This window comes from Puntigrus tetrazona, chromosome 13, assembly GCF_018831695.1.
Source record: "Puntigrus tetrazona isolate hp1 chromosome 13, ASM1883169v1, whole genome shotgun sequence".
Classification (NCBI taxonomy): Eukaryota; Metazoa; Chordata; class Actinopteri; order Cypriniformes; family Cyprinidae; genus Puntigrus; species Puntigrus tetrazona.
In genome coordinates this window covers 20,581,808-20,606,807 of record NC_056711.1, presented here as the reverse complement: position 1 = coordinate 20,606,807, position 25,000 = coordinate 20,581,808, and the positions used below count along the sequence as shown (strand labels likewise).

The 25,000-nt window shown below is 39.0% G+C and overlaps 2 protein-coding genes across 4 annotated transcripts in view; both read left to right on the top strand.

Moving 5' to 3' along the window:
* Nucleotides 1–301: 301 nt before the first annotated feature.
* cacul1 (CDK2 associated cullin domain 1) lies at nt 302–8,084 on the top strand. Its single transcript, XM_043256163.1, has 8 exons — nt 302–797; nt 3,071–3,197; nt 3,279–3,381; nt 4,843–4,938; nt 5,068–5,170; nt 5,254–5,343; nt 6,228–6,366; nt 7,366–8,084. Exons 1-8 carry the CDS (start codon nt 566–568, stop codon nt 7,403–7,405), a joined length of 930 nt encoding a protein of 309 aa, XP_043112098.1. The 5' UTR covers nt 302–565; the 3' UTR covers nt 7,406–8,084.
* Nucleotides 8,085–10,818: 2,734 nt separating this feature from the next.
* mypn (myopalladin) overlaps nt 10,819–25,000 on the top strand; it is a 23,670-nt gene continuing 9,488 nt past the window's right edge. Inside the window, exons 1-13 of one of the 3 annotated variants that reach the window (XM_043255696.1) lie at nt 10,819–11,009; nt 12,911–13,771; nt 18,247–18,422; nt 18,522–18,567; nt 18,663–19,065; nt 19,148–19,222; nt 19,739–19,880; nt 20,013–20,036; nt 20,134–20,250; nt 20,361–21,162; nt 21,252–22,691; nt 23,402–23,543; nt 24,661–24,738. In XM_043255696.1, coding sequence (XP_043111631.1) covers nt 12,912–13,771; nt 18,247–18,422; nt 18,522–18,567; nt 18,663–19,065; nt 19,148–19,222; nt 19,739–19,880; nt 20,013–20,036; nt 20,134–20,250; nt 20,361–21,162; nt 21,252–22,691; nt 23,402–23,543; nt 24,661–24,738 — 4,305 coding nt within the window. In that variant the 5' untranslated portion in view covers nt 10,819–11,009; nt 12,911. The remainder of the gene's footprint in view (nt 11,010–12,910; nt 13,772–18,246; nt 18,423–18,521; nt 18,568–18,662; nt 19,066–19,147; nt 19,223–19,738; nt 19,881–20,012; nt 20,037–20,133; nt 20,251–20,360; nt 21,163–21,251; nt 22,692–23,401; nt 23,544–24,660; nt 24,739–25,000) is intronic. The other 2 variants (XM_043255694.1, XM_043255695.1) reach the window with 2 other exon arrangements.

The window sequence follows — 25,000 nt, the reverse complement described above, 5'->3', positions numbered from 1 at the left end:
TTAATTTTAGCAAACAATACTGCAATACTGTTAATAAATATATATTTATGCCAAAAATCCTTATATATATATATATATATATATATAATTATTATCTCAGATTCATCATATCCTAACAAACCACACATCGACAGAAAGCTTATTTATTCTGATTTCAGATAATGTATAATTATCAATTAAAAAAATCGGCCCTTATGACTGGTTTTGTAGTTCAGGGTCACATAAGTAAGTCACTTTCTATAAAAGGCCTGGATGTAATGTACATACATTGAGGGATAGCGAGACAAGACATAAATACTAATGAATGAGTAAATATGTACAAAATTAAATACATCAAATTGATTATTCGGTATTTATGCCGACGACGGACTCTTATTTTGCCGTGCGGACTGTTGTTTTGACACGTCCGCCATTAAACGGAAGTCCGTGTCGGATCTCGCTTCGGATTGACAACAAAACAAACAGGAGCGAAAGCGAAGCGGTAAACATGGGTCGGTCGTCGCTGGGCTGAAGCGGGTTTTTTAGTTGACATGGACTGCTGAAGCTTTCTCAGCGCGGCCGCAGCATGGAGGAGATGGAGGGGATCGAGGATGATAATCATAACTGTCGCGCGGAGCCCGTGAGCGCGTGTCCGCCTGCGCAGGTGTGTGTGGAGCCCGTGAGCGCGTGTCCGCCTGCGCAGGTGTGTGTGGAGCCCGTGAGTGTGTGTCCGCCTGACTCGGACTCCAGCAGTGACTCCTGTGAATCCGACAGCTCGGCCTCCTCTGCCCTGCTGCTCAGCTCCTCCTCCAAGTTCTGTAAGTTACGCTGGAGAGCGACAGCGGCTCGGTGGAAGTCAGGGCTTTACCTAAATCATCAACTCTACGTCAGACTTCTGGACCTCTAGAAGTTCTGCTCGTGAAGCATGCCTTGTTATTCCTCACAACAATCACTTTCACAAAATCACTCTCTATGCTAACTCTATTTCCTCTGTTGACTTGGCCCTCTAACTCTAGCACTCTTTATTCTAACTCTATTTTCTCTGTTGACTTGGTCCTCTAACTCCCTTACTCTATTCTAACTCTATTTTGTTCATTCACTTGACCCTCTAACTCTAGCACTCTATTGTCTTTGTTGACTTGACCCTTTAACTCTAGCACTTTCCATTCTAACTATTTTCTCTGTTGACTTGGCCCTCTAACTCTAGCACTCTCTATTCTAACTCTATTTTGTTCATTGACTTGGCCCTTTAACTCTAGTACTCTATTCTAACTCTATTTTGTCCATTGACTTGGCCCTCTAACTCTAGCACTCTCTATTCTAACTCTATTTTGTTCATTGACTTGGCCCTTTAACTCTAGCACTCTATTCTAACTCTATTTTGTCAATTGACTTGGCCCTCTAACTCTAGCACTCTATTCTAACTCTATTTTGTCCATTGACTTGGCCCTCTAACTCTAGCACTCTCTATTCTAACTCTATTTTGTTCATTGACTTGGCCCTTTAACTCTAGTACTCTATTCTAACTCTATTTTGTCCATTGACTTGGCCCTCTAACTCTAGCACTCTCTATTCTAACTCTATTTTGTTCATTGACTTGGCTCTTTAACTCTAGCACTCTATTCTAACTCTATTTTGTCCATTGACTTGGCCCTCTAACTCTAGCACTCTATTCTAACTCTATTTTGTCCATTGACTTGGCCCTCTAACTCTAGCACTCTCTATTCTAACTCTATTTTGTTCATTGACTTGGCCCTCTAACTCTAGCACTCTATTCTAACTCTATTTTGTCCATTGACTTGGCCCTCTAACTCTAGCACTCTCTATTCTAACTCTATTTTGTTCATTGACTTGGCCCTTTAACTCTAGTACTCTATTCTAACTCTATTTTGTCCATTGACTTGGCCCTCTAACTCTAGCACTCTCTATTCTAACTCTATTTTGTTCATTGACTTGGCTCTTTAACTCTAGCACTCTATTCTAACTCTATTTTGTCCATTGACTTGGCCCTCTAACTCTAGCACTCTATTCTAACTCTATTTTGTCCATTGACTTGGCCTCTAACTCTAGCACTCTCTATTCTAACTCTATTTTGTTCATTGACTTGGCCCTCTAACTCTAGCACTCTATTCTAACTCTATTTTGTCCATTGACTTGGCCCTCTAACTCTAGCACTCTCTATTCTAACTCTATTTTGTTCATTGACTTGGCCCTCTAACTCTAGTACTCTATTCTAACTCTTTGTTCATTGACTTGGCCCTTTAACTCTAGCACTCTATTCTAACTCTATTTTGTCCATTGACTTGGCCCTCTAACTCTAGCACTCTATTCTAACTCTATTTTGTCCATTGACTTGGCCCTCTAACTCTAGCACTCTCTATTCTAACTCTATTTTGTTCATTGACTTGGCCCTTTAACTCTAGTACTCTATTCTAACTCTATTTTGTTCATTCACTTGGCCGTCTAACTCTAGCACTCTATTGTCTTTGTTGACTTGACCCTTTAACTCTAGCACTTTCTATTCTAACTATTTTCTCTGTTGACTTGGCCCTCTAACTCTAGTACTCTATTCTAACTCTATTTTGTCCGTTGACTTGGCCCTCTAACTCTAGCACTCTCTATTCTAACTCAATTTTGTCTGTTAACTTGGACCACTAACTCCCTTACTCTATTCTAACTCTATTTTGTCCATTGACTTGGCCCTCTAACTCTAGTACTCTATTCTAACTCTATTTTGTTCATTCACTTGGCCATCTAACTCTAGCACTCTCTATTCTAACTCTATTTGATCTATTTCATAATTTAATAAAACGTGTTCATCAATTGAAATAAATAAATGTATGCATGTTGTGTGTATATATTCATTTTTATTTATTGGTCATTCAAAAGTTTGGGATCAATAAGATTTTTAATGTTTAAAAGTATCTTTTGATAATCAAGGCTGTATTTATTTAATCAAAAATGGACAACTAAATAGATTTCTGTTATATTGCACTTTTATTCTGTGACGCGAAGCGCAGTGTTGGTGTAAGCGGTGGGGAGTAGTTTAGTGAAAGCTTCACTCAGCTTCTGTGTGTTTGGCGGAGTCTAGTGCTGAACGTGATGACAGCAGAAGAATACAGGATGGTCTACTGGCCCAAGCTGGAGCGAGCCATCGAGCATCTGCTCACTCAGAGCCCCATGGAGCACATCTCCATCTCATACGAACAGATCTACAGGTCAGCGCTCCGCTCCCGAACGAGTCGTCACGTGCCGCTCGTGTGTGTGTTTTAATGCGTCCCTCTGTGTTCTCCTTCCAGTCACGTTTATAAGTGTGTGTGCCAACAGCACTCGGAGCTGCTCTACAACGACCTGATGTGGAAGATCACGTCTCATCTGGAACAAGTGTCTTCTGAGCTACAGGTCAGTGTTTAAAGTCTGCGTGGAATCTATATTCGTCTCGTTAGCGCACGCTGCTGCAGTTCATCCGTGCCAGTTAATCCACAAAAAACACAAATAATCCAAATCTGAAAACGCTCCTCTCCTCTGAAACAGCGGGTCTTCTTTGATGACATCAGTGTGACCCGGCATTAACCACGCCCCTCACACCGAATGAAACGCCCACTTTTATACATCCAATCAATCTTCAGTAGAAAAAAACAAGCCACGCCCCCTCTATTTTCCGCATGCTGTTTCTCTTGGAAGTATGTCACGATACGGAAGTCCAATTTTATATTTTAAAATTTTAATGTATTTTAAATAAATTTAAAATATTTAAGTCTTAATTTTTGTTTTCGTCTTGAAAAAAGCAAAGCAATAAATGCCCAAATTAAAGAGAATTTTTCATTCAATGTGTTTTAACAAAAATACTTTTAAGAAATGTATTAATTTTCTATTTATTTACGTTTATTATTTGACATCAGTTTGACCCAGCGTGAGCGTGACATCATTAACCACGCCCCTCCGACCAAATGAAACGCCCACTTTTATACATAATTAAGCGTATATGTGCTTAATTAAGTATATTTTATTAATAGGGTAAATATTTTGCCTTATTTTTATTAATATTATTTTATTTAAAAAATGTCTTAATTTTTTGTTTTCTTCTCGAAAAAAGCAAAGCAATAAATGCCCAAATTAAAGAGAATTTTTCATTCAATGTGTTTTAACAAAAATACTTTTTAAAAATTTATTAATTTTCTGTTTATTTACGTTTATAATTTGACATCAGTTTGACCCAGCGTGACTTCATTAACCACGCCCCTCCGTCCAAATGAAACGCCCACTTTTATTCATCCAACCAATCTGCAGTAGAAAAAAACAAGCCACGCCTCCTCTATTTTCCTCATTTTGTTTCTTTTGGAAGTATGTCACGATACGGAAGTAAAATCAACTTCTGGTTTACTCAGACTTTAAACCTGTTTATAGTGCTTCTGTTGTGGGTCAATAAAGTGAGCTTTTAAATCCACATCAGTGACATCATTCTTTTACATTCATATAATGTCTGTGATTTATACACTGATATACCTGACAAAAATATGATTTTTAGAATTTATTTAAAATTGTTGTATTATTTACCTATTATACTAGTGTTATATATATATATATATATATATATATATATATATATACACACAATTTTTATACAAATAAATTATGAAAACATAATATATATATATATATATATATATATATATATATATATATATTATGTTTTCATAATTTATTTGTATAAAATTGTGTTTTTAATAAAACACATTGAATGACAAATTCTCTTTCAAATTCTCAATTTTGTTTTAATTTTTAATTTAATGTAATTTTTTTTCATACAATGTCAATTTGCTAAATAAATGAATAAATGCAGTTTTCTCTTCTCTTGCGAAGGCCAGCCCGCCAGAACATTTAATCGAGAACTTCAACCAGGCTCTGACTCGCTACACAGCCGCCCTGCACTGCATCGTTCCCGTCTTCATCTATATGGTAAAGTGCCAGGACTCCACAGTGAATGCTCGGCTCTCACGTTATTGCTGTCGTGACATGCTCCGTGTCACGCGAGATCGTTTTAATTCTGCGTTCGCTCACCTGCACTTCGACCTGATCTCGTTACAGAACAAGTTCTACATCGAGACGAAGCTGAACCGCGACCTTCGGGACGATCTCATGAAGCTCTTCTCCGATCACGTGGCAGAGAAACACGTCAGCGCTCTACTGCGTGAGTGCAGGTCGAACACACTCTGCTCTTTCCACTGCCTTTTCTAAATGTCTGTTTTTTTCACGTGTTGTTATTTTCCTCAGCTCTTCTCAAAAAGGCTCATTCCATGCCGTTTCAAGTCAAACCATCGACTATGGCGAGTGTTGTGAAAGGTCTTTACTCCCTCCGGCCAGGTGACAGGACTCTTCTTTTCTTTAGGTTTTAATGCAGGTGAAGTGTGTTTGTTCTTCTGAACAGAGCCAAAAACTTACGTTTAATCACACGGTTGCGTACAAAATATCAATCTAAGAGACAATCTAAGCTTTTCTCGGAACTCACTTCAGTTTTCTCTTTAAATTCACTAAGAACCTGTTCCACAGATTCTGACAAACGGAACGTTTTGTATTCATTTGCAACAGTATAGCTCTTTTTTCATATTTCATATAGTTCACTTCATCATGTGGCATGTTGTGATGGAAATGATCTAATATTAATATATAAAAATTCATATTTTTCAGGAAAAAAACTATATATATAGGTAGTATAAATAATCTATAATGAATAAAAATTATAATTATTAATTATAATTGTTTTATTAAATTTTGAAAATGTTATTTGTATAAAGTAAACAAAGTGTGTGTGTGTGTGTATATATACATATTATATATATATATAATATTAAATCTATTATTTTAATAATATAAATATATTAACGTGTGTGTGTGTGTGTGTGTGTGTGTGTGTATAATATATATGTATATGTGTATTTATGTATATATGTTTGTGTGTATGTGTATTAAATTAAAACTATATGTATGTGAGTCTAAATTAAAACTATATTATTAAATCATAAGAAAAACCCAAAAAACTAATATTTCATGTTCTGTCAATCAGAAATGTAAATCACACACATGATAGACAATAGAAGGCACTTGCAGTTTATTTAGTTCCTGTATCTATTAACAGCCCTGTGAATGCATTAAGAAGTTACTGAATGAAATCTCTGTTGTCTTGAATGCGTAGTGATCATAAGTTTGAAAACAAGTTGAAATTTGATGTGCTTTTTTTCTTCTTGTAGACTGGGTTCCTCTTGCTCCGGCTCTGTTCTCTAGATTCATTCCTCAGATCGATCCTCCTGCTCTTGAATCTCAGCTCCCGTATTACGCGGATCAAGACAAAAGACTGCAGATGGAGCTTTCTCAGAAGGGCTTCTCCAGGTGTGTGTGAGAGTGTGTGTGAGCGAGAGTGCGCGAGTGTGAGAGAGTGTCTGTGTGTGATTGTGTGAGTGTGCGTGTAAGTGAGAGAGTGTGTGATTGTGTGAGTGTGTGTAAGTGCGAGAGTGTGAGTGTGTAAGTGTGAGTGTGTGCGTGTGAGAGAGTGTGTGTGTGTGCGTGCGAGAGAGTGTGTGTGTGTGTGCGCGAGAGAGTGTGTGTGTGCGTGCGAGAGAGTGTGTGTGTGCGTGCGTGAGAGTGTGTGTGTGTGTGCGTGTGTGCGAGAGAAGTGTGTGTGTGTGTGCGTGAGTGTGTGTGTGTGTGTGTGTGCGTGCGAGAGAGTGTGCGTGTGTGCGTGCGAGAGAGTGTGCGTGTGTGCGTGCGAGAGAGTGTGTGTGTGTCGTGAGAGAGTGTGTGTGTGTGTGCGAGAGAGTGTGTGTGTGTGTGTGCGTCACGAGAGTGTGTGTGTGTGCGTGCGAGAGAGTGTGTGTGTGTGTGCGTGAGAGAGAGTGTGTGTGTGTGTGCGTGCGAGAGAGTGTGTGTGTGCAAGAGTGTGTGTGTGTGTGCGAGAGAGTGTGTGTGTGTGCGTGCGAGAGTGTGTGTGCGTGCGAGAGAGTGTGTGTGTGTGTGCACGAGAGAGTGCGACAGAGTGTGCGAGAGTGTGTGTGTGCAGAGAGTGTGTGTGTGTGTGTGCGTGCAGAGTGTGTGTGTGTGCGACAAAGTGACAGAGTGTGTGCGTGTGTGTGTGTGTGTGTGTGCGAGAGAGTGCGTGTGCGTGCGAGAGAGTGTGTGTGTGCGAGAGAGTGTGTGTGTGTGTGCGTGCGAGAGAGTGTGTGTGTGTGTGTGTGTGTGTGTGTGTGTGTGTGCGTGCGAGAGAGTGTGCGTGCGAGAGAGTGTGTGTGTGCGCGAGAGAGTGCGCGTGCGTGCGAGTGTGCGTGAGTGAGTGAGAGAGTGTGCGTGAGTGTGTGTGTGTGTGATCACATGACTGATTGAGCTGTTTCTCAGGGGTGACCAGTCGAGGAAGAGAGCGAGTGAAGAGTCCTGACGGCCGAGTGGACTTCTACGCTCGAAGCCTGCGTACTTCATTAGAAATCACTTCACGGCAGACTTTATCTGACACAGAGACGCTTCATCTCTTCTCACAGTCCTTTGGGAATTCTCAGTTATTTAGAGAGTTCACTAAACACGAGCATCATCTCTACCTCCTCCGTGAGGTTGCTTCTTTTCTCTCTGGGTTCTGGATTTGTTTTCCAGTATTTATCATATTTCCAGGTTGATTTTATGATGCTGTCATTCGGTGAAATCATCCGGTTTGCTGTGATGGTTGTAGACTGCAGTAACGTGATGTTGGATCCAGAATGCAGGTATTCAGAATCCAGATTCTTACCCAATTAAATTTTTTGTATATATTAATTTTAGGATCACTACTGTAGTTTTAAACGGTTTTAGTTGACACCGCTTTACCTAACAGTAACGTGCCTTTGGCTGCTCGCCTTTTTCTTTTTTTTAATGATATGTAAAAAGTCAAGCATTTATGATGATGATGATGATTATTATGTTGATTTTTTTTATTTTTTGGCGCTTTAGTAGAAAAAAAAAAATCACACGTTGAATCTGGAACAGTTTGTGAGAAACAGCACAGATAAAGGACATCTGAAATGCAGGTGTGATATAAAGGGCTGCTAATAATTTATCTGGAATAAACTCATGACACTGAATTACAAGAATTGTGTGTAATAACTTTCTTTAAGTCAATTATATTCATTTAATGCTAAATAGATCACTAGTTAATGCACATTCATAAATGTCAATGTATGCGAGGTGTAATATAAGCATTTTAAATTAATGTCATTATTTTGCAGTTTATGGCTTAATAAAAAAATGTAATGAAGCAAAATCACAACTTAAATATGTTTTGGAGTAAACACTTGACTATAACCTCTTAAGTTCTATAAAGTTAAATAGATAATTAGGAAATGCACATTTTATTCATATATTGTTATAGTGTGTGTGTGAATTTTTTTTATATATATATTTCATTTGAACCTCATTATAAATATTAATTAATGTGTGTATGTATGTGTGTATATATATATACGTATATGTGTGTATATATATATATGTGTGTGTGTTTAAAAAAAGATTTTTTTTTTTTATTATATTTTTATATATATATTTTTTTTTCTTAAATTTTTTTGACATAATTCCATTACGACCTCATTATAAAATAGTGTATGAAATGAGGAAAATGGCCAGCAGAACTCTTGAAAAACAAACAGGTATTATCAAATTTAATATGAAAACGTTTGTATTTTCCATCGTTTTGTATCATAAAATGATTTTAAAATCTAAAAACATTACAGTGTGTGGTTTAAAGATAATGTAGTAATGTCACAGTGCCAAAGGAAAACAGAACAAAACGTTTTTAAGTTGAATTTGAAATTCATGGAGTTCATAGTTTCTCATATTTTATATTCCATTTCCTTTAAAAGAATGAAATCTTTGTAGTAAATGTGAGTCTTTCTAGTTCTAGCTCAGCTCTGAATCATTTGTGCACAGGTCTTTAAATATCTATAATCATGATCAGAATTATTGGCACACTTAGTAAATATGATCAAAAAAAGCTGTGAAAATAAACCTGCGTTATGAATGATCTTTCGTTTACAAGATATTCACGGAAATGTAACAAGAATGAAAACAACTGACAATGGGGGAAAATCTCATGAAATAAATGGAGTAAATACCTATATTCACATTCAGTTTTGAGCACGGAAGGGTGATTATGAACATGACATAAATTGTTTGACTGGAAGGAATATATAGATGGATATAAAGATATATGGATCTAGAGATGGATACGTAGAGAGATATAGAGAGATAGATAGCTATAGAGAGAGAGAGAGAGAGAGAGGGAGCTAGTGATTGATTAGAGAGAGGATTAGATAGAGAGATGGGTAGACGGATATAGAGATAGATATAGGGATGGATGGATGGATGGATAGATTAGAGAGGGAATTAGATGGATATAGAGAAAGATGGATATAGAGATGGATAAATAGACCGATGGATATAGAGAGATGGATTGACAGATATAGAGATAGATGGATAGATAGATGGCTAGATGGATATAGAGATGGATGGATAATGACAGATAGATAGATGGATAGATTAGAGAGGGAATTAGATGGATAGACGGATAGATAGACAGATATAGAGATAGATAGATGGATATAGAGATAGACTATATAGAGATGTATAGATGGATGCATAGAGAGATATATAGACGGATATAGAGATAGACGGATATAGAGATAGATGGATGGATAGATGATATAGAGAATGACAGAAAGATAGATGGATGGATAGAGAGATAGATAGCGATATCTATAGATAGATAGGTAGACCGATATAGAGATGGATGGATGGATTAGCGAGGGAATTAGATGGATAGACAGATATAGAGATAGATGGTAGATAGACAGATATAGCGATAGGTAGATGGATATAGAGATGGATGGATGGATAGATATAGATGATAGATGGCTAGATGGATATAGAGACAGATAGATATAGAGATAGATGGATAATGACAGAAAGGTAGATAGATGGATGATAGATAGACAGATACAGAGATGGATGGATAGATTAGAGGGAATTAGATGGATAGACGGATAGACAGATATAGAGATAGATGGATATAGAGACAGATAGGTGGATAGATAGATAGATATAGAGATAGATGGCTAGATAGACAGATATAGAGATAGATGGATATAGAGATAGATGATAGATGGCTAGATAGACAGACAGATAGATAGATAGATAGATGGATATAGAGATGGATAGATAGGCGGATAGATATAGAGATAGATATAGATGATAGATAGATGATAGATGACTAGATGGATATGGAGATAGATGGATAATGACAGAAAGATAGATAGATGGATGGATAGACAGATATAGAGATGGATGGATGGATAGATTAGAGAGGGAATTAGATGGATAGATGATAGATAGACAGATATAGAGATAGACTATATAGAGATGTATAGATAGATGGATAGATAGTCATGGTAGACATGGTCTTCAGATGCCTGGCATTATGGTTTATTTGTTTGTTAAAATATGAATGCACCGTGAACTAACATAAATGAATATTTCGTTACCTAGCAATAACACTAATAAACAGCATGTAGTTGTTTTCATTATCAGCTCTCATTCTGACGGCACCCATTCACTCCAGAGGCACTGAGCTGAAGAAACAACCTCATCCACATCTCGGGGTGGCCTGAGAGTGACTTCCCAAGAGGCTGACCGCTCCTCTAACCCCCACAATGCACCGCTCCGGTGTCCCCCGGTCTGTGGTAGGTGCCTCGCAAAGGTGTCGCCCTTCTCCCGACGGCGTCCTCGGCGGCCAATGAGGAGCGCCCGATGCCTGGCACGCGCTTCGAACCCTCAAATAACACGGCGTCGAAGGTCTGTGCTTCACGGGCGGCCGCTCGCTGCCCTGAACTCCAAGGTTAACTCCAGACCAGGAAGAAGCTCTTGCAGCTGCGCTCGGGGGCCGGCTCCGGAAAGCTGGAATTAGGTGCTTCTGAGCAGCTGCAGTAGATCTGGACGTCGTGGACGTTCACACGAAGTCGAAGGTAAAACCCCTTGTCGTCTAATGACTGCACTCACTTTTTAATTGTGCATCCTATATATATATATATGTATGTATGTATATGCTTGCTCAAAGTGAGTTTCTATTTAAGTTAGGCATGCCGTACACATAATGCATAGACTTTTAGTTGAGTGGTGATTGTGCGTTTGCAGAAGTGTTTGCTCATGTAAAGCGAGCCGCTCTATATTTAGCCGTGTTTGCTCAGGATTAATGCCCCGGGCAGCTGTCTGCACAGGTCTGCTGGAAGGCCACCGCCGCTGCGCTTCATTGCTCTGATTTGAGTGTCAGGAGCATCTGCCGGCGTCTCCTCTTTCTGGGTTCAATAACAACAGCGCCTGTCTCCGATTTGGCCAGGGAGATTAAAAAGCGTTGGCTTTAAATATGAAATGAATTGTTTGTTTTGCTCGAAAAGCTCGGAATCGATTAAAATCGAATTTCAATTAAAAATGGCTAGTGCTTTCCAATATTTACTGAGAAACTGAATTATAGTAAATGAAATTTTTGTAGCGGTAGAAGGACTAATTTAATACGTTTTTAATACATTTTTGTGTTGCGTTTTCATATAATTTTAATGAAAGTTTAAGTGTTTTTGTTGTCTTTTTAGTTCCTTTTTGTCTATATAGATTTGTTAAGCTTTGACATTAACTATTAGATATTTTAGTATTAAATTAAATTGAAAAATCGATATATTTTTTAATTTCATTTAAGTAACGCTGTTATTATGATTTAAATTTTATTTTCAGTTTTACAATTTCTAGAAGAGCAAATGCATGTTTGTCTATTTCGTGAAAATTGCGTTTTCTTTCCGTTTTTGTTTTTTTTTTTCTTTTAATTCCATTCCTTAAAACTTTAATAATATCAGGAATTGTTTCAAATTTTATTCTAGGCCCGAATGAATAAAATGATTTGGTGATTCTACTTGTGTCAGATTTCAGACGATTTCTTTTTGAAGTTATAAATAGATTATAAACAATATGTTAATATGATATATATTATGTAATAAATACTTAATAAATATTCAATATATGAAATCAGTGTAGACATACTATGCATCCGTGTATGCTTAATTATTAAAGTATTAAAGTAAACTTTTCTACTTGTTTTTGGAAAATTATACTGTTACACTTTATTGATTTATTATCGTCTCAGAAATGTCATAATAGTTATTACCAGACCTCGTAGTGAATGTGAGTTTATCCATTTGTGCTCAGCTTTCGGTTTTGATGAGCTGCTCCTTTACGAGCGCAGTCCCGTTAGAAATGATCGTTAAAAATAACCAAAAGTAACAAAGATCATCATTGTTGTGATGTTCCCGGAGCCCTGGTCGTATGTTTTTATGCACGCTGTAAGAACGAATATCCCTGATTGCAGCATAAAGCCAATATCGATTATAAAATCACATTTTTTGAGTTATGCATCCATGCAAGCTAAATTGCTTTCAAAAAAAGTGGGCGTGGCGCATATTCAGAAGCATTAAACTAATTTGCAAAATGTGCAAAAAAACTGGAACACAATTCTGGAATTGTAAAACTAAGAAAATAAAATAACTTAAAAGGAAACGAACAGTAACTGAAATAAAATAATGTTTTTTCATTCAATACTAAAATAAAGGTTTATGAAAACTATATCGACATAAAAAAAGAAATTACGGTAACAATTTGGTTTACGGTTACATGCATATCACTGCAATATTAGTCATTAATTAGTGCTAATTAAGCATCAGCTATTAATGCCTTATTCTGCATAAACTTAAAAACGACATACTAATATTTAAGTCGTAGTTACCTGTTATGAAGTGTTACAGAAATGACAGTCGTTTAGTTAAAAAAAAAGCCTCGTTTGGCCGCGGTGGGCTTTAAAATCTTCTGTTTTTGTGTCGGGCAGCATGCAGGAGAACAGCCCGGATCAGCCCACGTCTTTATCGCAGCTCCTGCGTGAGAGTTACCTGGCCGAGGCCCGAGCTCATCACCGGCACGGAGAGCCCAGCTGCATAGACGCTCCTCGCCGGCTGGTCTACGGCACGCTGAAGGAGAAAGCAGACGACTCCGGCGGGAAAGCGGACCCGCAGTTTCCAGACCTGTCTGCTTTCCTGAGCCAGGAGGAGCTGGACAAGAGCGTGGACCTGGCCTGCAAAGCCATCAGCAGCGACGCTCCCGAGCGCGAGGAGAGATCCCGCACGCATCCGCCGCCGAGCCGCCGCGACAGTGCACCTCCGGAAACGGACGCCGCTTCGGAAAGGCCGACGGTCCGGGCCCCCGTCCGAGACGACGCGATCAGGAGCGCCGCGCCCGATTTCAAGCGGCCCCCGAGAAGCGCTCCGTACGGCCTGGAGACCCAGTCCAAGAAAGAGTTCCTCAACAAAGCGGCCGATTTCATCGAAGAGCTTTCGTCTCTGTTCAAAGCCAACAGCTCCAAGCGGGTCCGGCCCCGCGCTTGCAAGGGCCACCGGAGCCGCTGCCAGAACAAAACCGCGGCCGACGGAGCCTCGTACTCCATGGACGCAGAGGATCGCGAGAGACCTATGGTGCTCGTCCAGCAGACGGAGGAGCCGGCGGGGAACAGCGGAGTCACCGAGGGCCCGCCGGAGACGGAGCCGGGGCCGGCGTGCGAGGAACCTCCTTCGGAGGAGGAACCCGTGTGGGAACCTCCGCGCTTCGTACAGAAACTCAAAAGCAGGGAGGTTCCCGAGGGCAGTAAGGTCCAGCTGGATTGTATCGTCAGAGGACTCCCTGCTCCTGAAGTCCGGTGAGTCTCACCTGCTTTTATTGACGCGCGGGATTAGTGCAATTATTATTACTGTCGCTCACGGCGGGAAACATTATGGCGGCTGGAGTCTTTTTGTTTTGCATATTAAAACACATTTTGAGAGCTTCGTTAAATTGATTTAATTAAATGTAGCTCAAATAAATCGATCGCAACCACTAAGCTTTGTTGGTAAACTCCATACACAAACTTGTTTTTTTTAATAAGAAGTAATTCTACAGAAATGTAAAACAAGGCATTGATTCAAAACATTCAATTTTGAAAGAACACTGAAGAAAGTATTTTACTACATTATTTTTATTTAAAGGTGCAATCAATCTGCGTTGGCCGCATTTAAATAAACATAATAAACTATTTAATTCAATTGCATTTAAATAACAGTAAACAAATTCAGTCGACTAACTTTCAGCTAAATTTGTTCATTTAAATGTAGCTAAAATAAATTGTTTGCAACCACTTACCTTAAAATAATGTAGAATATTATTCAATGATTTTTTTTTTTGTGCTTTTCTTTCGTTTTCTTTTGTTTGACAAACAAAGTGCACTTGTAGCGTTCTTAAAATGTAAAATGTATTTTTACCCAACCTTATTTTTAAATAATGTAATATTAATGAAATAAAAGATGCACTTTCTTAACAGAATTAATTACGCTTAAAAAGGGCAAATTAAAATGTTTATTTTACTCTGTAAGGTTAAGTAACTTTTTTTTGTTGTACTTAAAAGAAAATGCACTTGTTTTAATGTTCACTGACTAAATGCACTTAAATATAATTGCAACTAATTTAATGTTATGTTTAAAATGAATACATTTTTAATGTAGTCATTTGAATAATATAAATTACACGCACGTTTTAGTTGATCATAAATGTCCAACAGTGTTCGGCAGTACACTTTAACCATATTTTAACGACAAACGCTAATTATGAAATTTCATATAAAGATATAAGTGGCTGTCTTGGGGACAGTTTACCCAAAAATGAAAAATGTGTTGTCATTGTTGCTTTGAATGTCTTAAACACACACACACACACACACAAAAGAAGATATTTAGTTGGTAATGAAAGAGTCTCTATAATTCCACGGTATAGGAAAAAAAAAAAAAAAAAAAAAAATAAATAAAAATATATATATATATATATATATATATATATATAAACAAAGCTTGCATGAAGCAAATGTTTTATTTTTGCGTGATTTAAATAATTGCATTCAATTAAAACTTAAACGTTTTCTCTCGATTCATTCAATCCAGAACCCCTAGATTCATTTTGAACTTAAGCACGTTCTTTTAAAAGTGTGTCATCTCCATAACAGATGCAGCATCACGGCAACCGTTTTTGCTCACGGATGCACGCTAGAGACCTGCTTTCTCGAGCGCTGCCTGTGAGCACAAAGACGTCTTGTGAAAGCTGACCGTATATCATGCAGTCTGAGCTCAGCCGTTCTAATTTTGCTGCATTGGAAACATGATGCTATGAGAATGCAGGCGAAATTATCGGGAGAGCGCCGTTAGCCAAAGAGCAGAAGAGTAAACAAGATGAGATTAAATGGGTACAGAGCTTCAGCGCCGATATGATTATAGTTTATTGCCGCAGTGAATGCCTTTCCTCTCCCGGTGCGTGAAATATACCATTTTTTTCCAGTGATCAAGAACGGTTTGCGATTGAGTTTGAGTTCTCTGTGTTGAACGAGTCGACTCTTTTCGTCGTGAAATGGTGGTGATGTTTATGTTCACTGAAGGATTGCTGAACGTAAGAAATCAGAATCTTTTAGCATTAGCCCCTGGCTTTAGGCTAGATGATTATCTTTCAGGTTCTCCTAACTTGTGAAGCCTAAAGAGTCGTATGACTCAGATTGTGGAAATGTGACGCAGACCAGATATTCAGCTTGTGCTTCTTTATAAACTGATCATCAGCTACAATCAGACTTAATACATTTTTATATATATATATATATATATATATATATATATATATATATATACACACACACACACACACACATATATATATATATATATATATATATATATATATATATATATATATATATATATATACACACACACACACACATATATACACACACATATACACACATATATGTGTGTATATGTATATACAATATATATATATATTATAGTAGCTTTGAAGCCTTTTCAGTTAAATCTGTCTAAATTATGTTTATTATATGAGGTGTGCTTTTTTTATTATTTTATTCAATAACATTTTTAACAAGTTTGCATTTAATAACTACATATCATTATTTTATCCTTTTTTTTACATTTAATAAATTCGTATAAATTGATCACGCATTCAGCTTTTGTTTAATAACTTCATGAAAAGCAACTATACATTTAACGCGTTTGCATTTAATAACAGCGTATGAACTGATCGTGCGCTACATTGATTATGCATTTCGTGTTTTTTTTGCAGTTCTGATCTAAATGTTATAACATTTAAAAGCTTGACGCAAACTGATCGTGCAATGAGTATATTTGTATAAACTGATTGCGCTTTTAACATTTAACGTAGTAAACCTAAACGGATGCCTTTTCTGTAAGCATCAGGAAATCGCTTTTTGTGTTGTGCATAATTATGGTTACCGGTGTGTCATTGATGAAACGTTAGTGTAACATTACTCAGTGCAAACTTCCCACACCGACAGGTCAAGGAAACCCGTGCTTTTCTGAGCGTGTCTGTGTGACAGGAGACGTGTTTGGACAGCTGTTCTCAGCTGACCGAGAGGCTGTGATGTCAGAAACATTAGATCATCCCTCCAGTGACCCAAACCTACTTCACTTTTCAGCATTTGTGACGCTGGACCAGCCATAAGGGTCCATTTTTTTCAAAATCGAGATGTTTACATCACCTGAAAGATGAATCGATACGCTCTCCGTTTATGTACGCTTTGGCTGAGATGCGACTATTTGAAAATCTAAGGGTGTGCGAAAAGAAGTCCTTAGCAATGCACTAATCAGAAATTAAGCTTTCCTCTATTTACGATAGGAAATGACTTTTTGGCGTCAAAGAAAAATCAGTAATTTTGCTCCTTATATTGTATGGGTTTTGTGCTTTGTGCTCCATTTTACTTGCTTTCTACTTAATAATATGCCTTTTGTAGTTGAGTTTTCACTCATAACTCTACATTTTAGCTGTTGCAACTAAAAATGTCCAGTGTTTCTCCGCCAGAGGCAAATGCCTGCTAAATATCGGACAGATCTATTAGCAGGGCTGTATGAGAGGCCGTTCTATGTTTAGCTTGTGCGTGTCGGTCAGGGATGCTGCTGTCCAGTTTTAACAGGGCTTCCTGTGCCGTGGGTGAGTCGAGAGGAAAAATAGCCCGAACAGGTGCAGAGCTAGCGCTGGATGTCTTTCCCCCATAACTCAGGCTTTCAAAGTTAGAGTCTTACTCATTAGAAATGATCCTCATTGGCTCGTGGATCAAACCCAATACATTTCGGCCATGTCTCGCCCGTGGAATGAACCACAACTCGTCTCTTCAGAAGCGCTTTGAATTTCGAGGACATTTTGGGAAGCAGCAGTTAAAGTGAAATAACTCGTACGGTCTTCTAGGTAAGGTTGTGATAAAGTTGTGTTTATGCATGTTTAGCCCATCGATTTATTACTTTTTCTCGTGTTGTGATGTGGTTCTTATTTTGCTGATGATTTGTTAAATGCATCGAAATGGTTTTGAATATCTTGATTTGACCATATTAATAACTTTATTAGTAAATGACTTCAACCTCACCTCGACAGCTTTATGTAATATAACAACTTCATTTTTGACTAAAGAAAACTTGTCATGTCAGTAGAGTAAATACAATGAAAAATCGGTTTCTTTGTGTTCGGTGAAATAAATTTGTCTGGTTTCGTTCATCCAGTTAGTGATTTAAAAAAAGCTGCTATCTCTTCATGTTGGATAGTTTTTTTTTTTCTTATTGGCGTAAGCTGCTGGTATTAACCATTGCTTTTTTTAATTTGGACATTTGTAATTAAATAGCTTTTTCCAATCAACTACTTTATTATTTATTTTTGCTCAATATTGTCATTTAACTGCACGTTTTTATTGAATAAAAGTGGTTTTGCTCTGTATTGTAATGCCTGAATGAATGAACTCTGTGACCTGCACGACCGAAAATGGTGTTCAGAGGCATTCATTTAGTGTCACTAGCACACTTACAATTATAAAAATATACATTTATGTAAATATCCACTGTATTTGTGTTATAAATGGGCTGGGCTGAAACATTCAGTTGTTTTAGTTTGTTAATGTCAGTGTACAACTGAATGTACTTTCATAGGATTTTCAGCTGAGGTCAAATTAAACCCAGATGCATTCAGACATAACTTGTGTGCATGTTTTACATTTTCATTCATAAATTTATTTTATTGTGGACGCGCTTGTAGACGTGTGTTCCCGTCCCAAATGTAACGTCCTGTGTTTTTTTTTTACAGGTGGTTTTGTGAGGGTAAAGAGCTGGAAAACAGTCCCGATATTCAGATCATCGCTAACGGTGAGCGACACACTCTGATCATAGCAGAGGCGTTTGAAGAAGACACGGGCAGATACTCGTGTTTTGCCTCTAACTTTTATGGAACAGACTCCACCTCAGCAGAAATCTACATTGAGGGTAATTTCATGACCTGCAGACTATTCATTATTAAATTGATTGCCAAATGATTGCAGCTGCAGTTTGAAATTAAGATTGTAAGTTTTAATTTTCTATTAGGAGCGTCTTCGTCAGATTCTGACGAAGAAAAACATTTTCAAGCAGAGTGAGTTTGTATATTTTCCTTTATGAAATCTGTGTCTGCAGTACCTTTTGAATCCCTAGGGGTTGAAATCACATGCACACATCTTTCTTTTCCAGACTTCATAAAAGTTCTCCTGAGCCCAAACCTGCTGTGGTCTTGGCAGAACCCAACACATCTGCTGAAGACACCACACCAACTATAACATCCACCTTCGACGAACCACCAGCACCTTCTGACTCACTGCCACTGACTGAGCCGATTACTGACCCAACCTCTAAGCAAGAAGATACAGAACTTCTGAGTTCCACGGTTGTCAGCTCTGAAATACCTGTACCAGAACCAACCATATCTTTAGCAGAACCAACCGTACCTGTACTAGAACCACCAACGCCAATATCTGAGGTGGAGCCCATTCTATCTATTCCTCCACTGACCATTGCCCCACCATCACCACCATCACCTCCATCCAGCCAAAGTATCTCCGATGTACTGTTAACATCTCAGCCGAGCATTTCTGAGGTATAAAAAAACACACCAAATCTTCCGTTTTGATTTCCCACTAATGCATGCGTTTTTCTTACTTTCCATGTTTTGTTTTCAGAATCTAAATGGCAGCAGTAGTTATCTTCAAAGCTTCGATGTAAGGCCCATAATGGCAGCTCCAGTTTTTACGAAGGTAGAGCAAACGCACCTTGACATCAGTGCAAATCCGGTGCCAGCCATGTTTAGAAATATAAAAGACATAGGGGTGTCTCTGTTTGACTTGGGCCACTAAGTAACCACCTCCAAGGACTAATCAACCCCACAGAACACCCTTTAAAATGCTAAAAATTCACTTTTCACTGTCAGACAAAATGTGCAAAAAAATTGTACCTTTAAGGGTGCAACAACTTGTCACTGCGGTGGTACCCTCAAAGGGACACCTTTATACCTAAAGGGTGCATGTTAGGAACATAAAAGTACACAATACTACCTTAAGGGTACATATTACTATTCTAAGATACTATTATACATCTATTAGTAGTAAAGAAGTACCAAGCTGTTTTTTAACTGTGTACAGAGTAGCAATGCCCTGGCAGTTATCCAAAAACCATCATGGCAATAGTTATTATCTTCAGAATAATTAAACCATATTTTATTTACAGGTTTTCCATTGCATTGTCACTGTACACCATTGTCTCTTTTGCTGTAGAACCTCCAGGATGTCCTGGCTGTGGAGAGTCAGTTAGTGGTTCTGGAGTGCCGAGTAAAAGGCACTCCCTCCCCTAAAGTGGACTGGTACCGGGAGGGCACACTTATTGAAGATTCCCCAGACTTCAGAATCCTTCAGAAGAGTATGTATAATTTTAGTGTGCAGTGTTTTTACATATGTGGTTGGATCCACCCTTAAAAACTGCTGAAAATGTTTCGAACTTTAAAGAAAATTGTTATCTGACAATCCACACATTCTGCTTTTTTCATCCCAGAACCAAGATCTATGGCTGAATCTGGTAGGTGGATTTAATTGCCCTTGCTTTGTCAAGGTAATTATTTCACGACTCTAACCATCTAACATTGTACCATTTATCTGTTTTGTGTGTATATCAGAGGAGATTTGTACTTTGGTTATTGAGGAGGTCTTTCCAGAAGATTCTGGAACATTTACTTGCATAGCCAGCAATAAATATGGCACAGTTTCCAGTACTGCTGCATTGAGAGTAAAAGGTATTTGTGTTTTATTGTTGAGAAAATAAATATTTAATCAGTTCAAAATGAGATAAAAATGTATCACATCTCAAGCATAATTCTGAACAATATTTTGTCTGCATCGTTAGGACACAATAATAACAGCACCAACCCTAAAACAACAAGCACTTTAACAGTGGAATCCTCTCTACAAAAGGTTCTGGAAACCAAACTGATGTCAACAACTTTAAACCGTAAACCAGATGTTCCTCTGGTAAACACCAAGCTTCATTCAAGTATGATTTGCCTTGACCCTTTGAGCTCTGGATTTAGGCATTCAGACTTTCAGGACTCTGGATCGCTTCGCTCAGACTCCCTAACTCCTAGTACGCTTCGCCATGATCTCACCGCTAGCCTACCTAGTCTAAACCCTCTCAGCATTGGAAAATACAGCTCAGATACTTTCAGGACTAGTTTACCTCAGCTAGACCCACTCAGCTTCGGTTCATCTTCACTGAACTCAGACACAAACCATAAGTCTCTCAGCTCTATCACAACACACTTTGATTCAGGAGGGTCTGGTTTTAAGCCTTCCACAGAAGTGACCCAAAGTCCACCAAATGGGTCAGCCTCCAGTATCACTATGAGCTCTGATGCCTGGGTTGAACCATTAGCAAATTGTTCAAAACCAACCCCCAGCCCTTCTGTTACTAGTGTCCCACCAGTTAACTCCAGTAACCCTCAAGAGCGACCAACTGTTAAACCCCTACCAGATCCCCCAACATCTTGCCTCAAGACAAGACCCGAGGGTGTGTTAGGGAATCACAACGAATCTCGCTCTAGTGCCCGAGCTGGCCTCCGTGTAACCTTTAAACTCCCAGAGGATGAAGACGAGGAAGAAAAAGAAATGGCATCTAAAGAACCACCACCTGTGTTTGCTAAACCAAAATTGTAAGTATCCACTTTTGAGTAAAATTACTTTTAAGGAATATCTGAAGTAGAAAACATGCTTGTTTCCCCCTTCTTTTGTTTTATCTTAGAGATCCAGTGCAACTCCAGATCCTCCACAATCAGGTGCTTCTGGAACAGGGGCAGGAAAATGTCTCCCCAAACCAAGATTCTCCACATTTAGACAGGACAAGTTGTGAACCACCCCCTGTCAAGCCACCAAACCCTCCTGCAAATCCAATTCCATCCCAACTCCAACCACCTCCTCTTATAATGAACTCTGCACCAATTCTACTGCCAATCCCTGCACCTGTCCCGCTACCTCCTACAGCACCTGCTCCCATTTTAAAAGCTGTACCTGTATCCCAATTGAGCATGCCTTTAAACAATTCCATGCCAATGCCCCAGCTTACTCCATCAGCCACAACATTACACAACCACCCTCCAATACCTCAACAAAATCTGGTTCCTACTACTTTAAGTACTGTTCCACCAGGTATGGTTCCCTCTAACCTACTAACCCAAATGAATATGGTGCCCACTCCTCCACAGCTGAATTTGGGGCCAATCTCAACCAGTGTGGCTCCAGTTGCCCCTATGACAAGTGTAATCCCAACAATCCCAATAGTTCAATCCGGAGGTGTTTCTAACATCCCTATGCCTCCAAATTTGGCACCTTCTATGCATTTTCCCCAACTTATCATGGCTCCAACCACCCAACCTAACCCCAACCATGTGCCCAATATTCCACCCATCACTCCTACCCCTCATATTTCACAAATTACCATGAATCCAACCTTGCAGATGAACTCTGTTCCCATTAGTGACTTGAGTGTTGCCAGAACACAGGCACTGATGTCACTTAATGCATCAGCAGTGAACAACACTGTGCCAAAGTTAAACACCACCACAAATTCTCACCCCAGCATGGCTCCACAAGACACAAATTCCCAAGGTGTATCTTATCCACACCTGAGTAAAATCACTTCACCACATCCAGTGAGAAATCAGCCTGCATCGATCCTGAGTCCAATGTCTCCACCTCCGTTGAATGACACCCAGCCTCCACTTCCTGGGATTATTCCGATCTCCACCCAGAGCTTCACCTACACAAGGCCGAAGGAGTTCATCGCGGCCCAGGCGCTCTCTCCTATAAGGAGTCCTTCCCCAACCGAGTCTCCTGTTCCAATGCTCCATGAATTAGCTGCACAGATATTCCCGAAGTCAACACGGGAGCTCATGTCGCCTGTCAACCAGTTAACTCCGTCCCCAAGAAAGTTCCCAACAAGAGTTCTGGAGTGTCCAAGCAGCCCACCATATGTGTCCTCACCACCTCTTCTGCCTCCTGGGCTGGTGAATTCAGTGTTTTCTTTTAGAACTCAGTCACCCCCACAAGCTTCTTCACCAACGTCTAGCAGCTCCACTCCTAGCCCCATCCAAAATCCAGTGGCCTTCCTTAGTTCAGTCCTTCCTTCACTTCCAACATCTCCTCCGACCAATGCCATGGGACTGCCTAAGAGGGCCCCACCTGGGTAAGCAAACACAAACACAACATTTCATCATAACAAAGGTTCTCAACCCTGCTCCTGGGGATCCACTGTCCAGCAAAGTTTAGCTCCAAACCTAATCAACCTCACCTGAAGGTAAACAAATTCTTCAGGATAGCTTAAAAATGCACACGTAGGTATGCTGAAGCAGGTTGGAAATAAACTGGAAATAAACCCCCAATAGGAGGGTAAGGCCCGATTCCATTTCTACCGCTTAGCCCTTCTCCTTTCCCCTGCCCATTTGTTTTGGGCATTCATGTAAAGGGGTAGGGGTGTCTCGATTCTCTTTAAGTCGTAGGGGTAAGGGGAAAGGCCAGATGGCCCTTCAGATGAAGATTTTTCAGGACCACAATACAAACGAAGGGGTATGATTTTTCCTCAGCATACCCAGCTACAGTGGCAGCATGGCCTATTTTTTCAAATATTGCCAGTGAGAGAGAGAGAGAGAGAGAGAGAGAGAGAGAGAGAGAGAAGCTGCATAAAAGTGGTCTATGTGACTTGTCCACTATATTACAAATATTTAAAACTTAAAACTTGATAGCACTTAATCATTAATCGTTGCGACTGGGCTGAAATTACACTATGGTCTTAGAGTGGTTTAACAGCAGAATTTGAATCATCTTAAATATGCGCACTCATATTTGTATCATATTTTAATGCCTTGCCTCAGTCTGATTGTGTTACTTCATGTTCAGGCCTCAAGCTGCGTTAAAGAAGAATCAAAGAGGCTCCAGAGTCATGTCCGATGACGATATCCGCGAGAGCAAGGAGTCACTCTTACAAGATATTGAGAAGAAACTGCGTTTTAAAGATGAACAGCTTCGTTATGGACAGCAGGTATGTGCATCATTAATATTACAAAGATGGGTTTTGTTGTGTATAGTACAACTAGTAGGCCTAGGCCACGCTTTGCTCTTTCTGATCATCTGATTACTTTATGATTACTTTGAGTTATGGATTCTATTACAGAGGGTTTAATCTCGGTTTGTAGTAGTTAAGTTTGTCTGGTCTTACACAAAACACAGATTGATGGAAATGGAGAAGGAATAGGGAAGAAAAATACATGTTCTGTGTTTCACAGCTTCATCAGTCTGTACTCCAAAATAAATTGCTGCTGCCTTTTAAGAAAAAATAGCTAGCACTTCATAATGATATTAGCAAAAACATGTTTTGGGTTTTTTTTTATATTTCTTGTGTTTTCAAGCTTCTTTTTGATGTTGAAATTGAAAGCTGAATCTAACTCTCGGCTGGCTTGCACCAAATGCAGAAATGTATCACCTGCTGAGATCCTTTTTCGCATTTAATGCAAAAAATGACGGCATGCAGGAATTTCATAAACATAAACAGATAATTCTATTATTAGCTATATATGTGTAATTCCTGCATGGAGCCATTTTTTTTCAGATTTGACATAGCGGTGTGATCTACACGGCTTCTGATTAAGTGCATGCTTGCAATTTTACTTGCTTTTTATTGCATATATTTACACAATATATAATTCTTAGCGCTGCAAATCTGTAAATATTTAGGTGTTCTGTAAAAAGTCTCTTGGACTGGATCGGACTTTGTTTAAAGTCAACATGAAACCAATGGTTTTTCTTCTAATATCCTCCTCATCTTCACGTCAGGTTGTTTCATGGTCAGGTTTTTCATGTTGAGTTTAAACGTGAGGCTTCAATGCATTAAATACTTGTTTATTTCAGTGTATTGCTGGCTGTCACTCATAAATGAAAACCATTTGTTTTCATTTCTGTTCGCGGGATGTACATCTGCGTTCTCGGTTTTCACGTTCTAACACATTTCGTGCGCCATGCTGCACCATATTAACACTATCACACGCTAGAGTGTTTCTTGTCAGACTAACACGATAAAACTCTATTTATCACACACATTTGTCTTGATGTGTGACTAGTGTTTGTGTTTACATCATCGTCATTCATCCTGTCCTCCATAGAAGCAGAGTTATGGGGGGGAAGTGAGCCCACCGCTCGGACCAAACATTCCCACCGCAACTGTCATTAACTATGACGAGGTACAAGGACTTTTCTCCATTGCAAGCAGTGCTTTGTTCTGAAGTGCATTCGTTTCATAATATAAGAATCGATTTTGATTTAAAACAAGAAACGAGGTGACCCTGAGCTAATATAAAGCTGTGGCTTTTTTCCACTAATGAAACTGCATGGATAATAACTCCCTTCAGAGGAAGATGCAGTACGTTTCACTTTACAATAAGGTTGCATTTGGTAACAAGTGTTCCAGTTAACATTAATAGTGGAAAACACTTGATCGTTTTT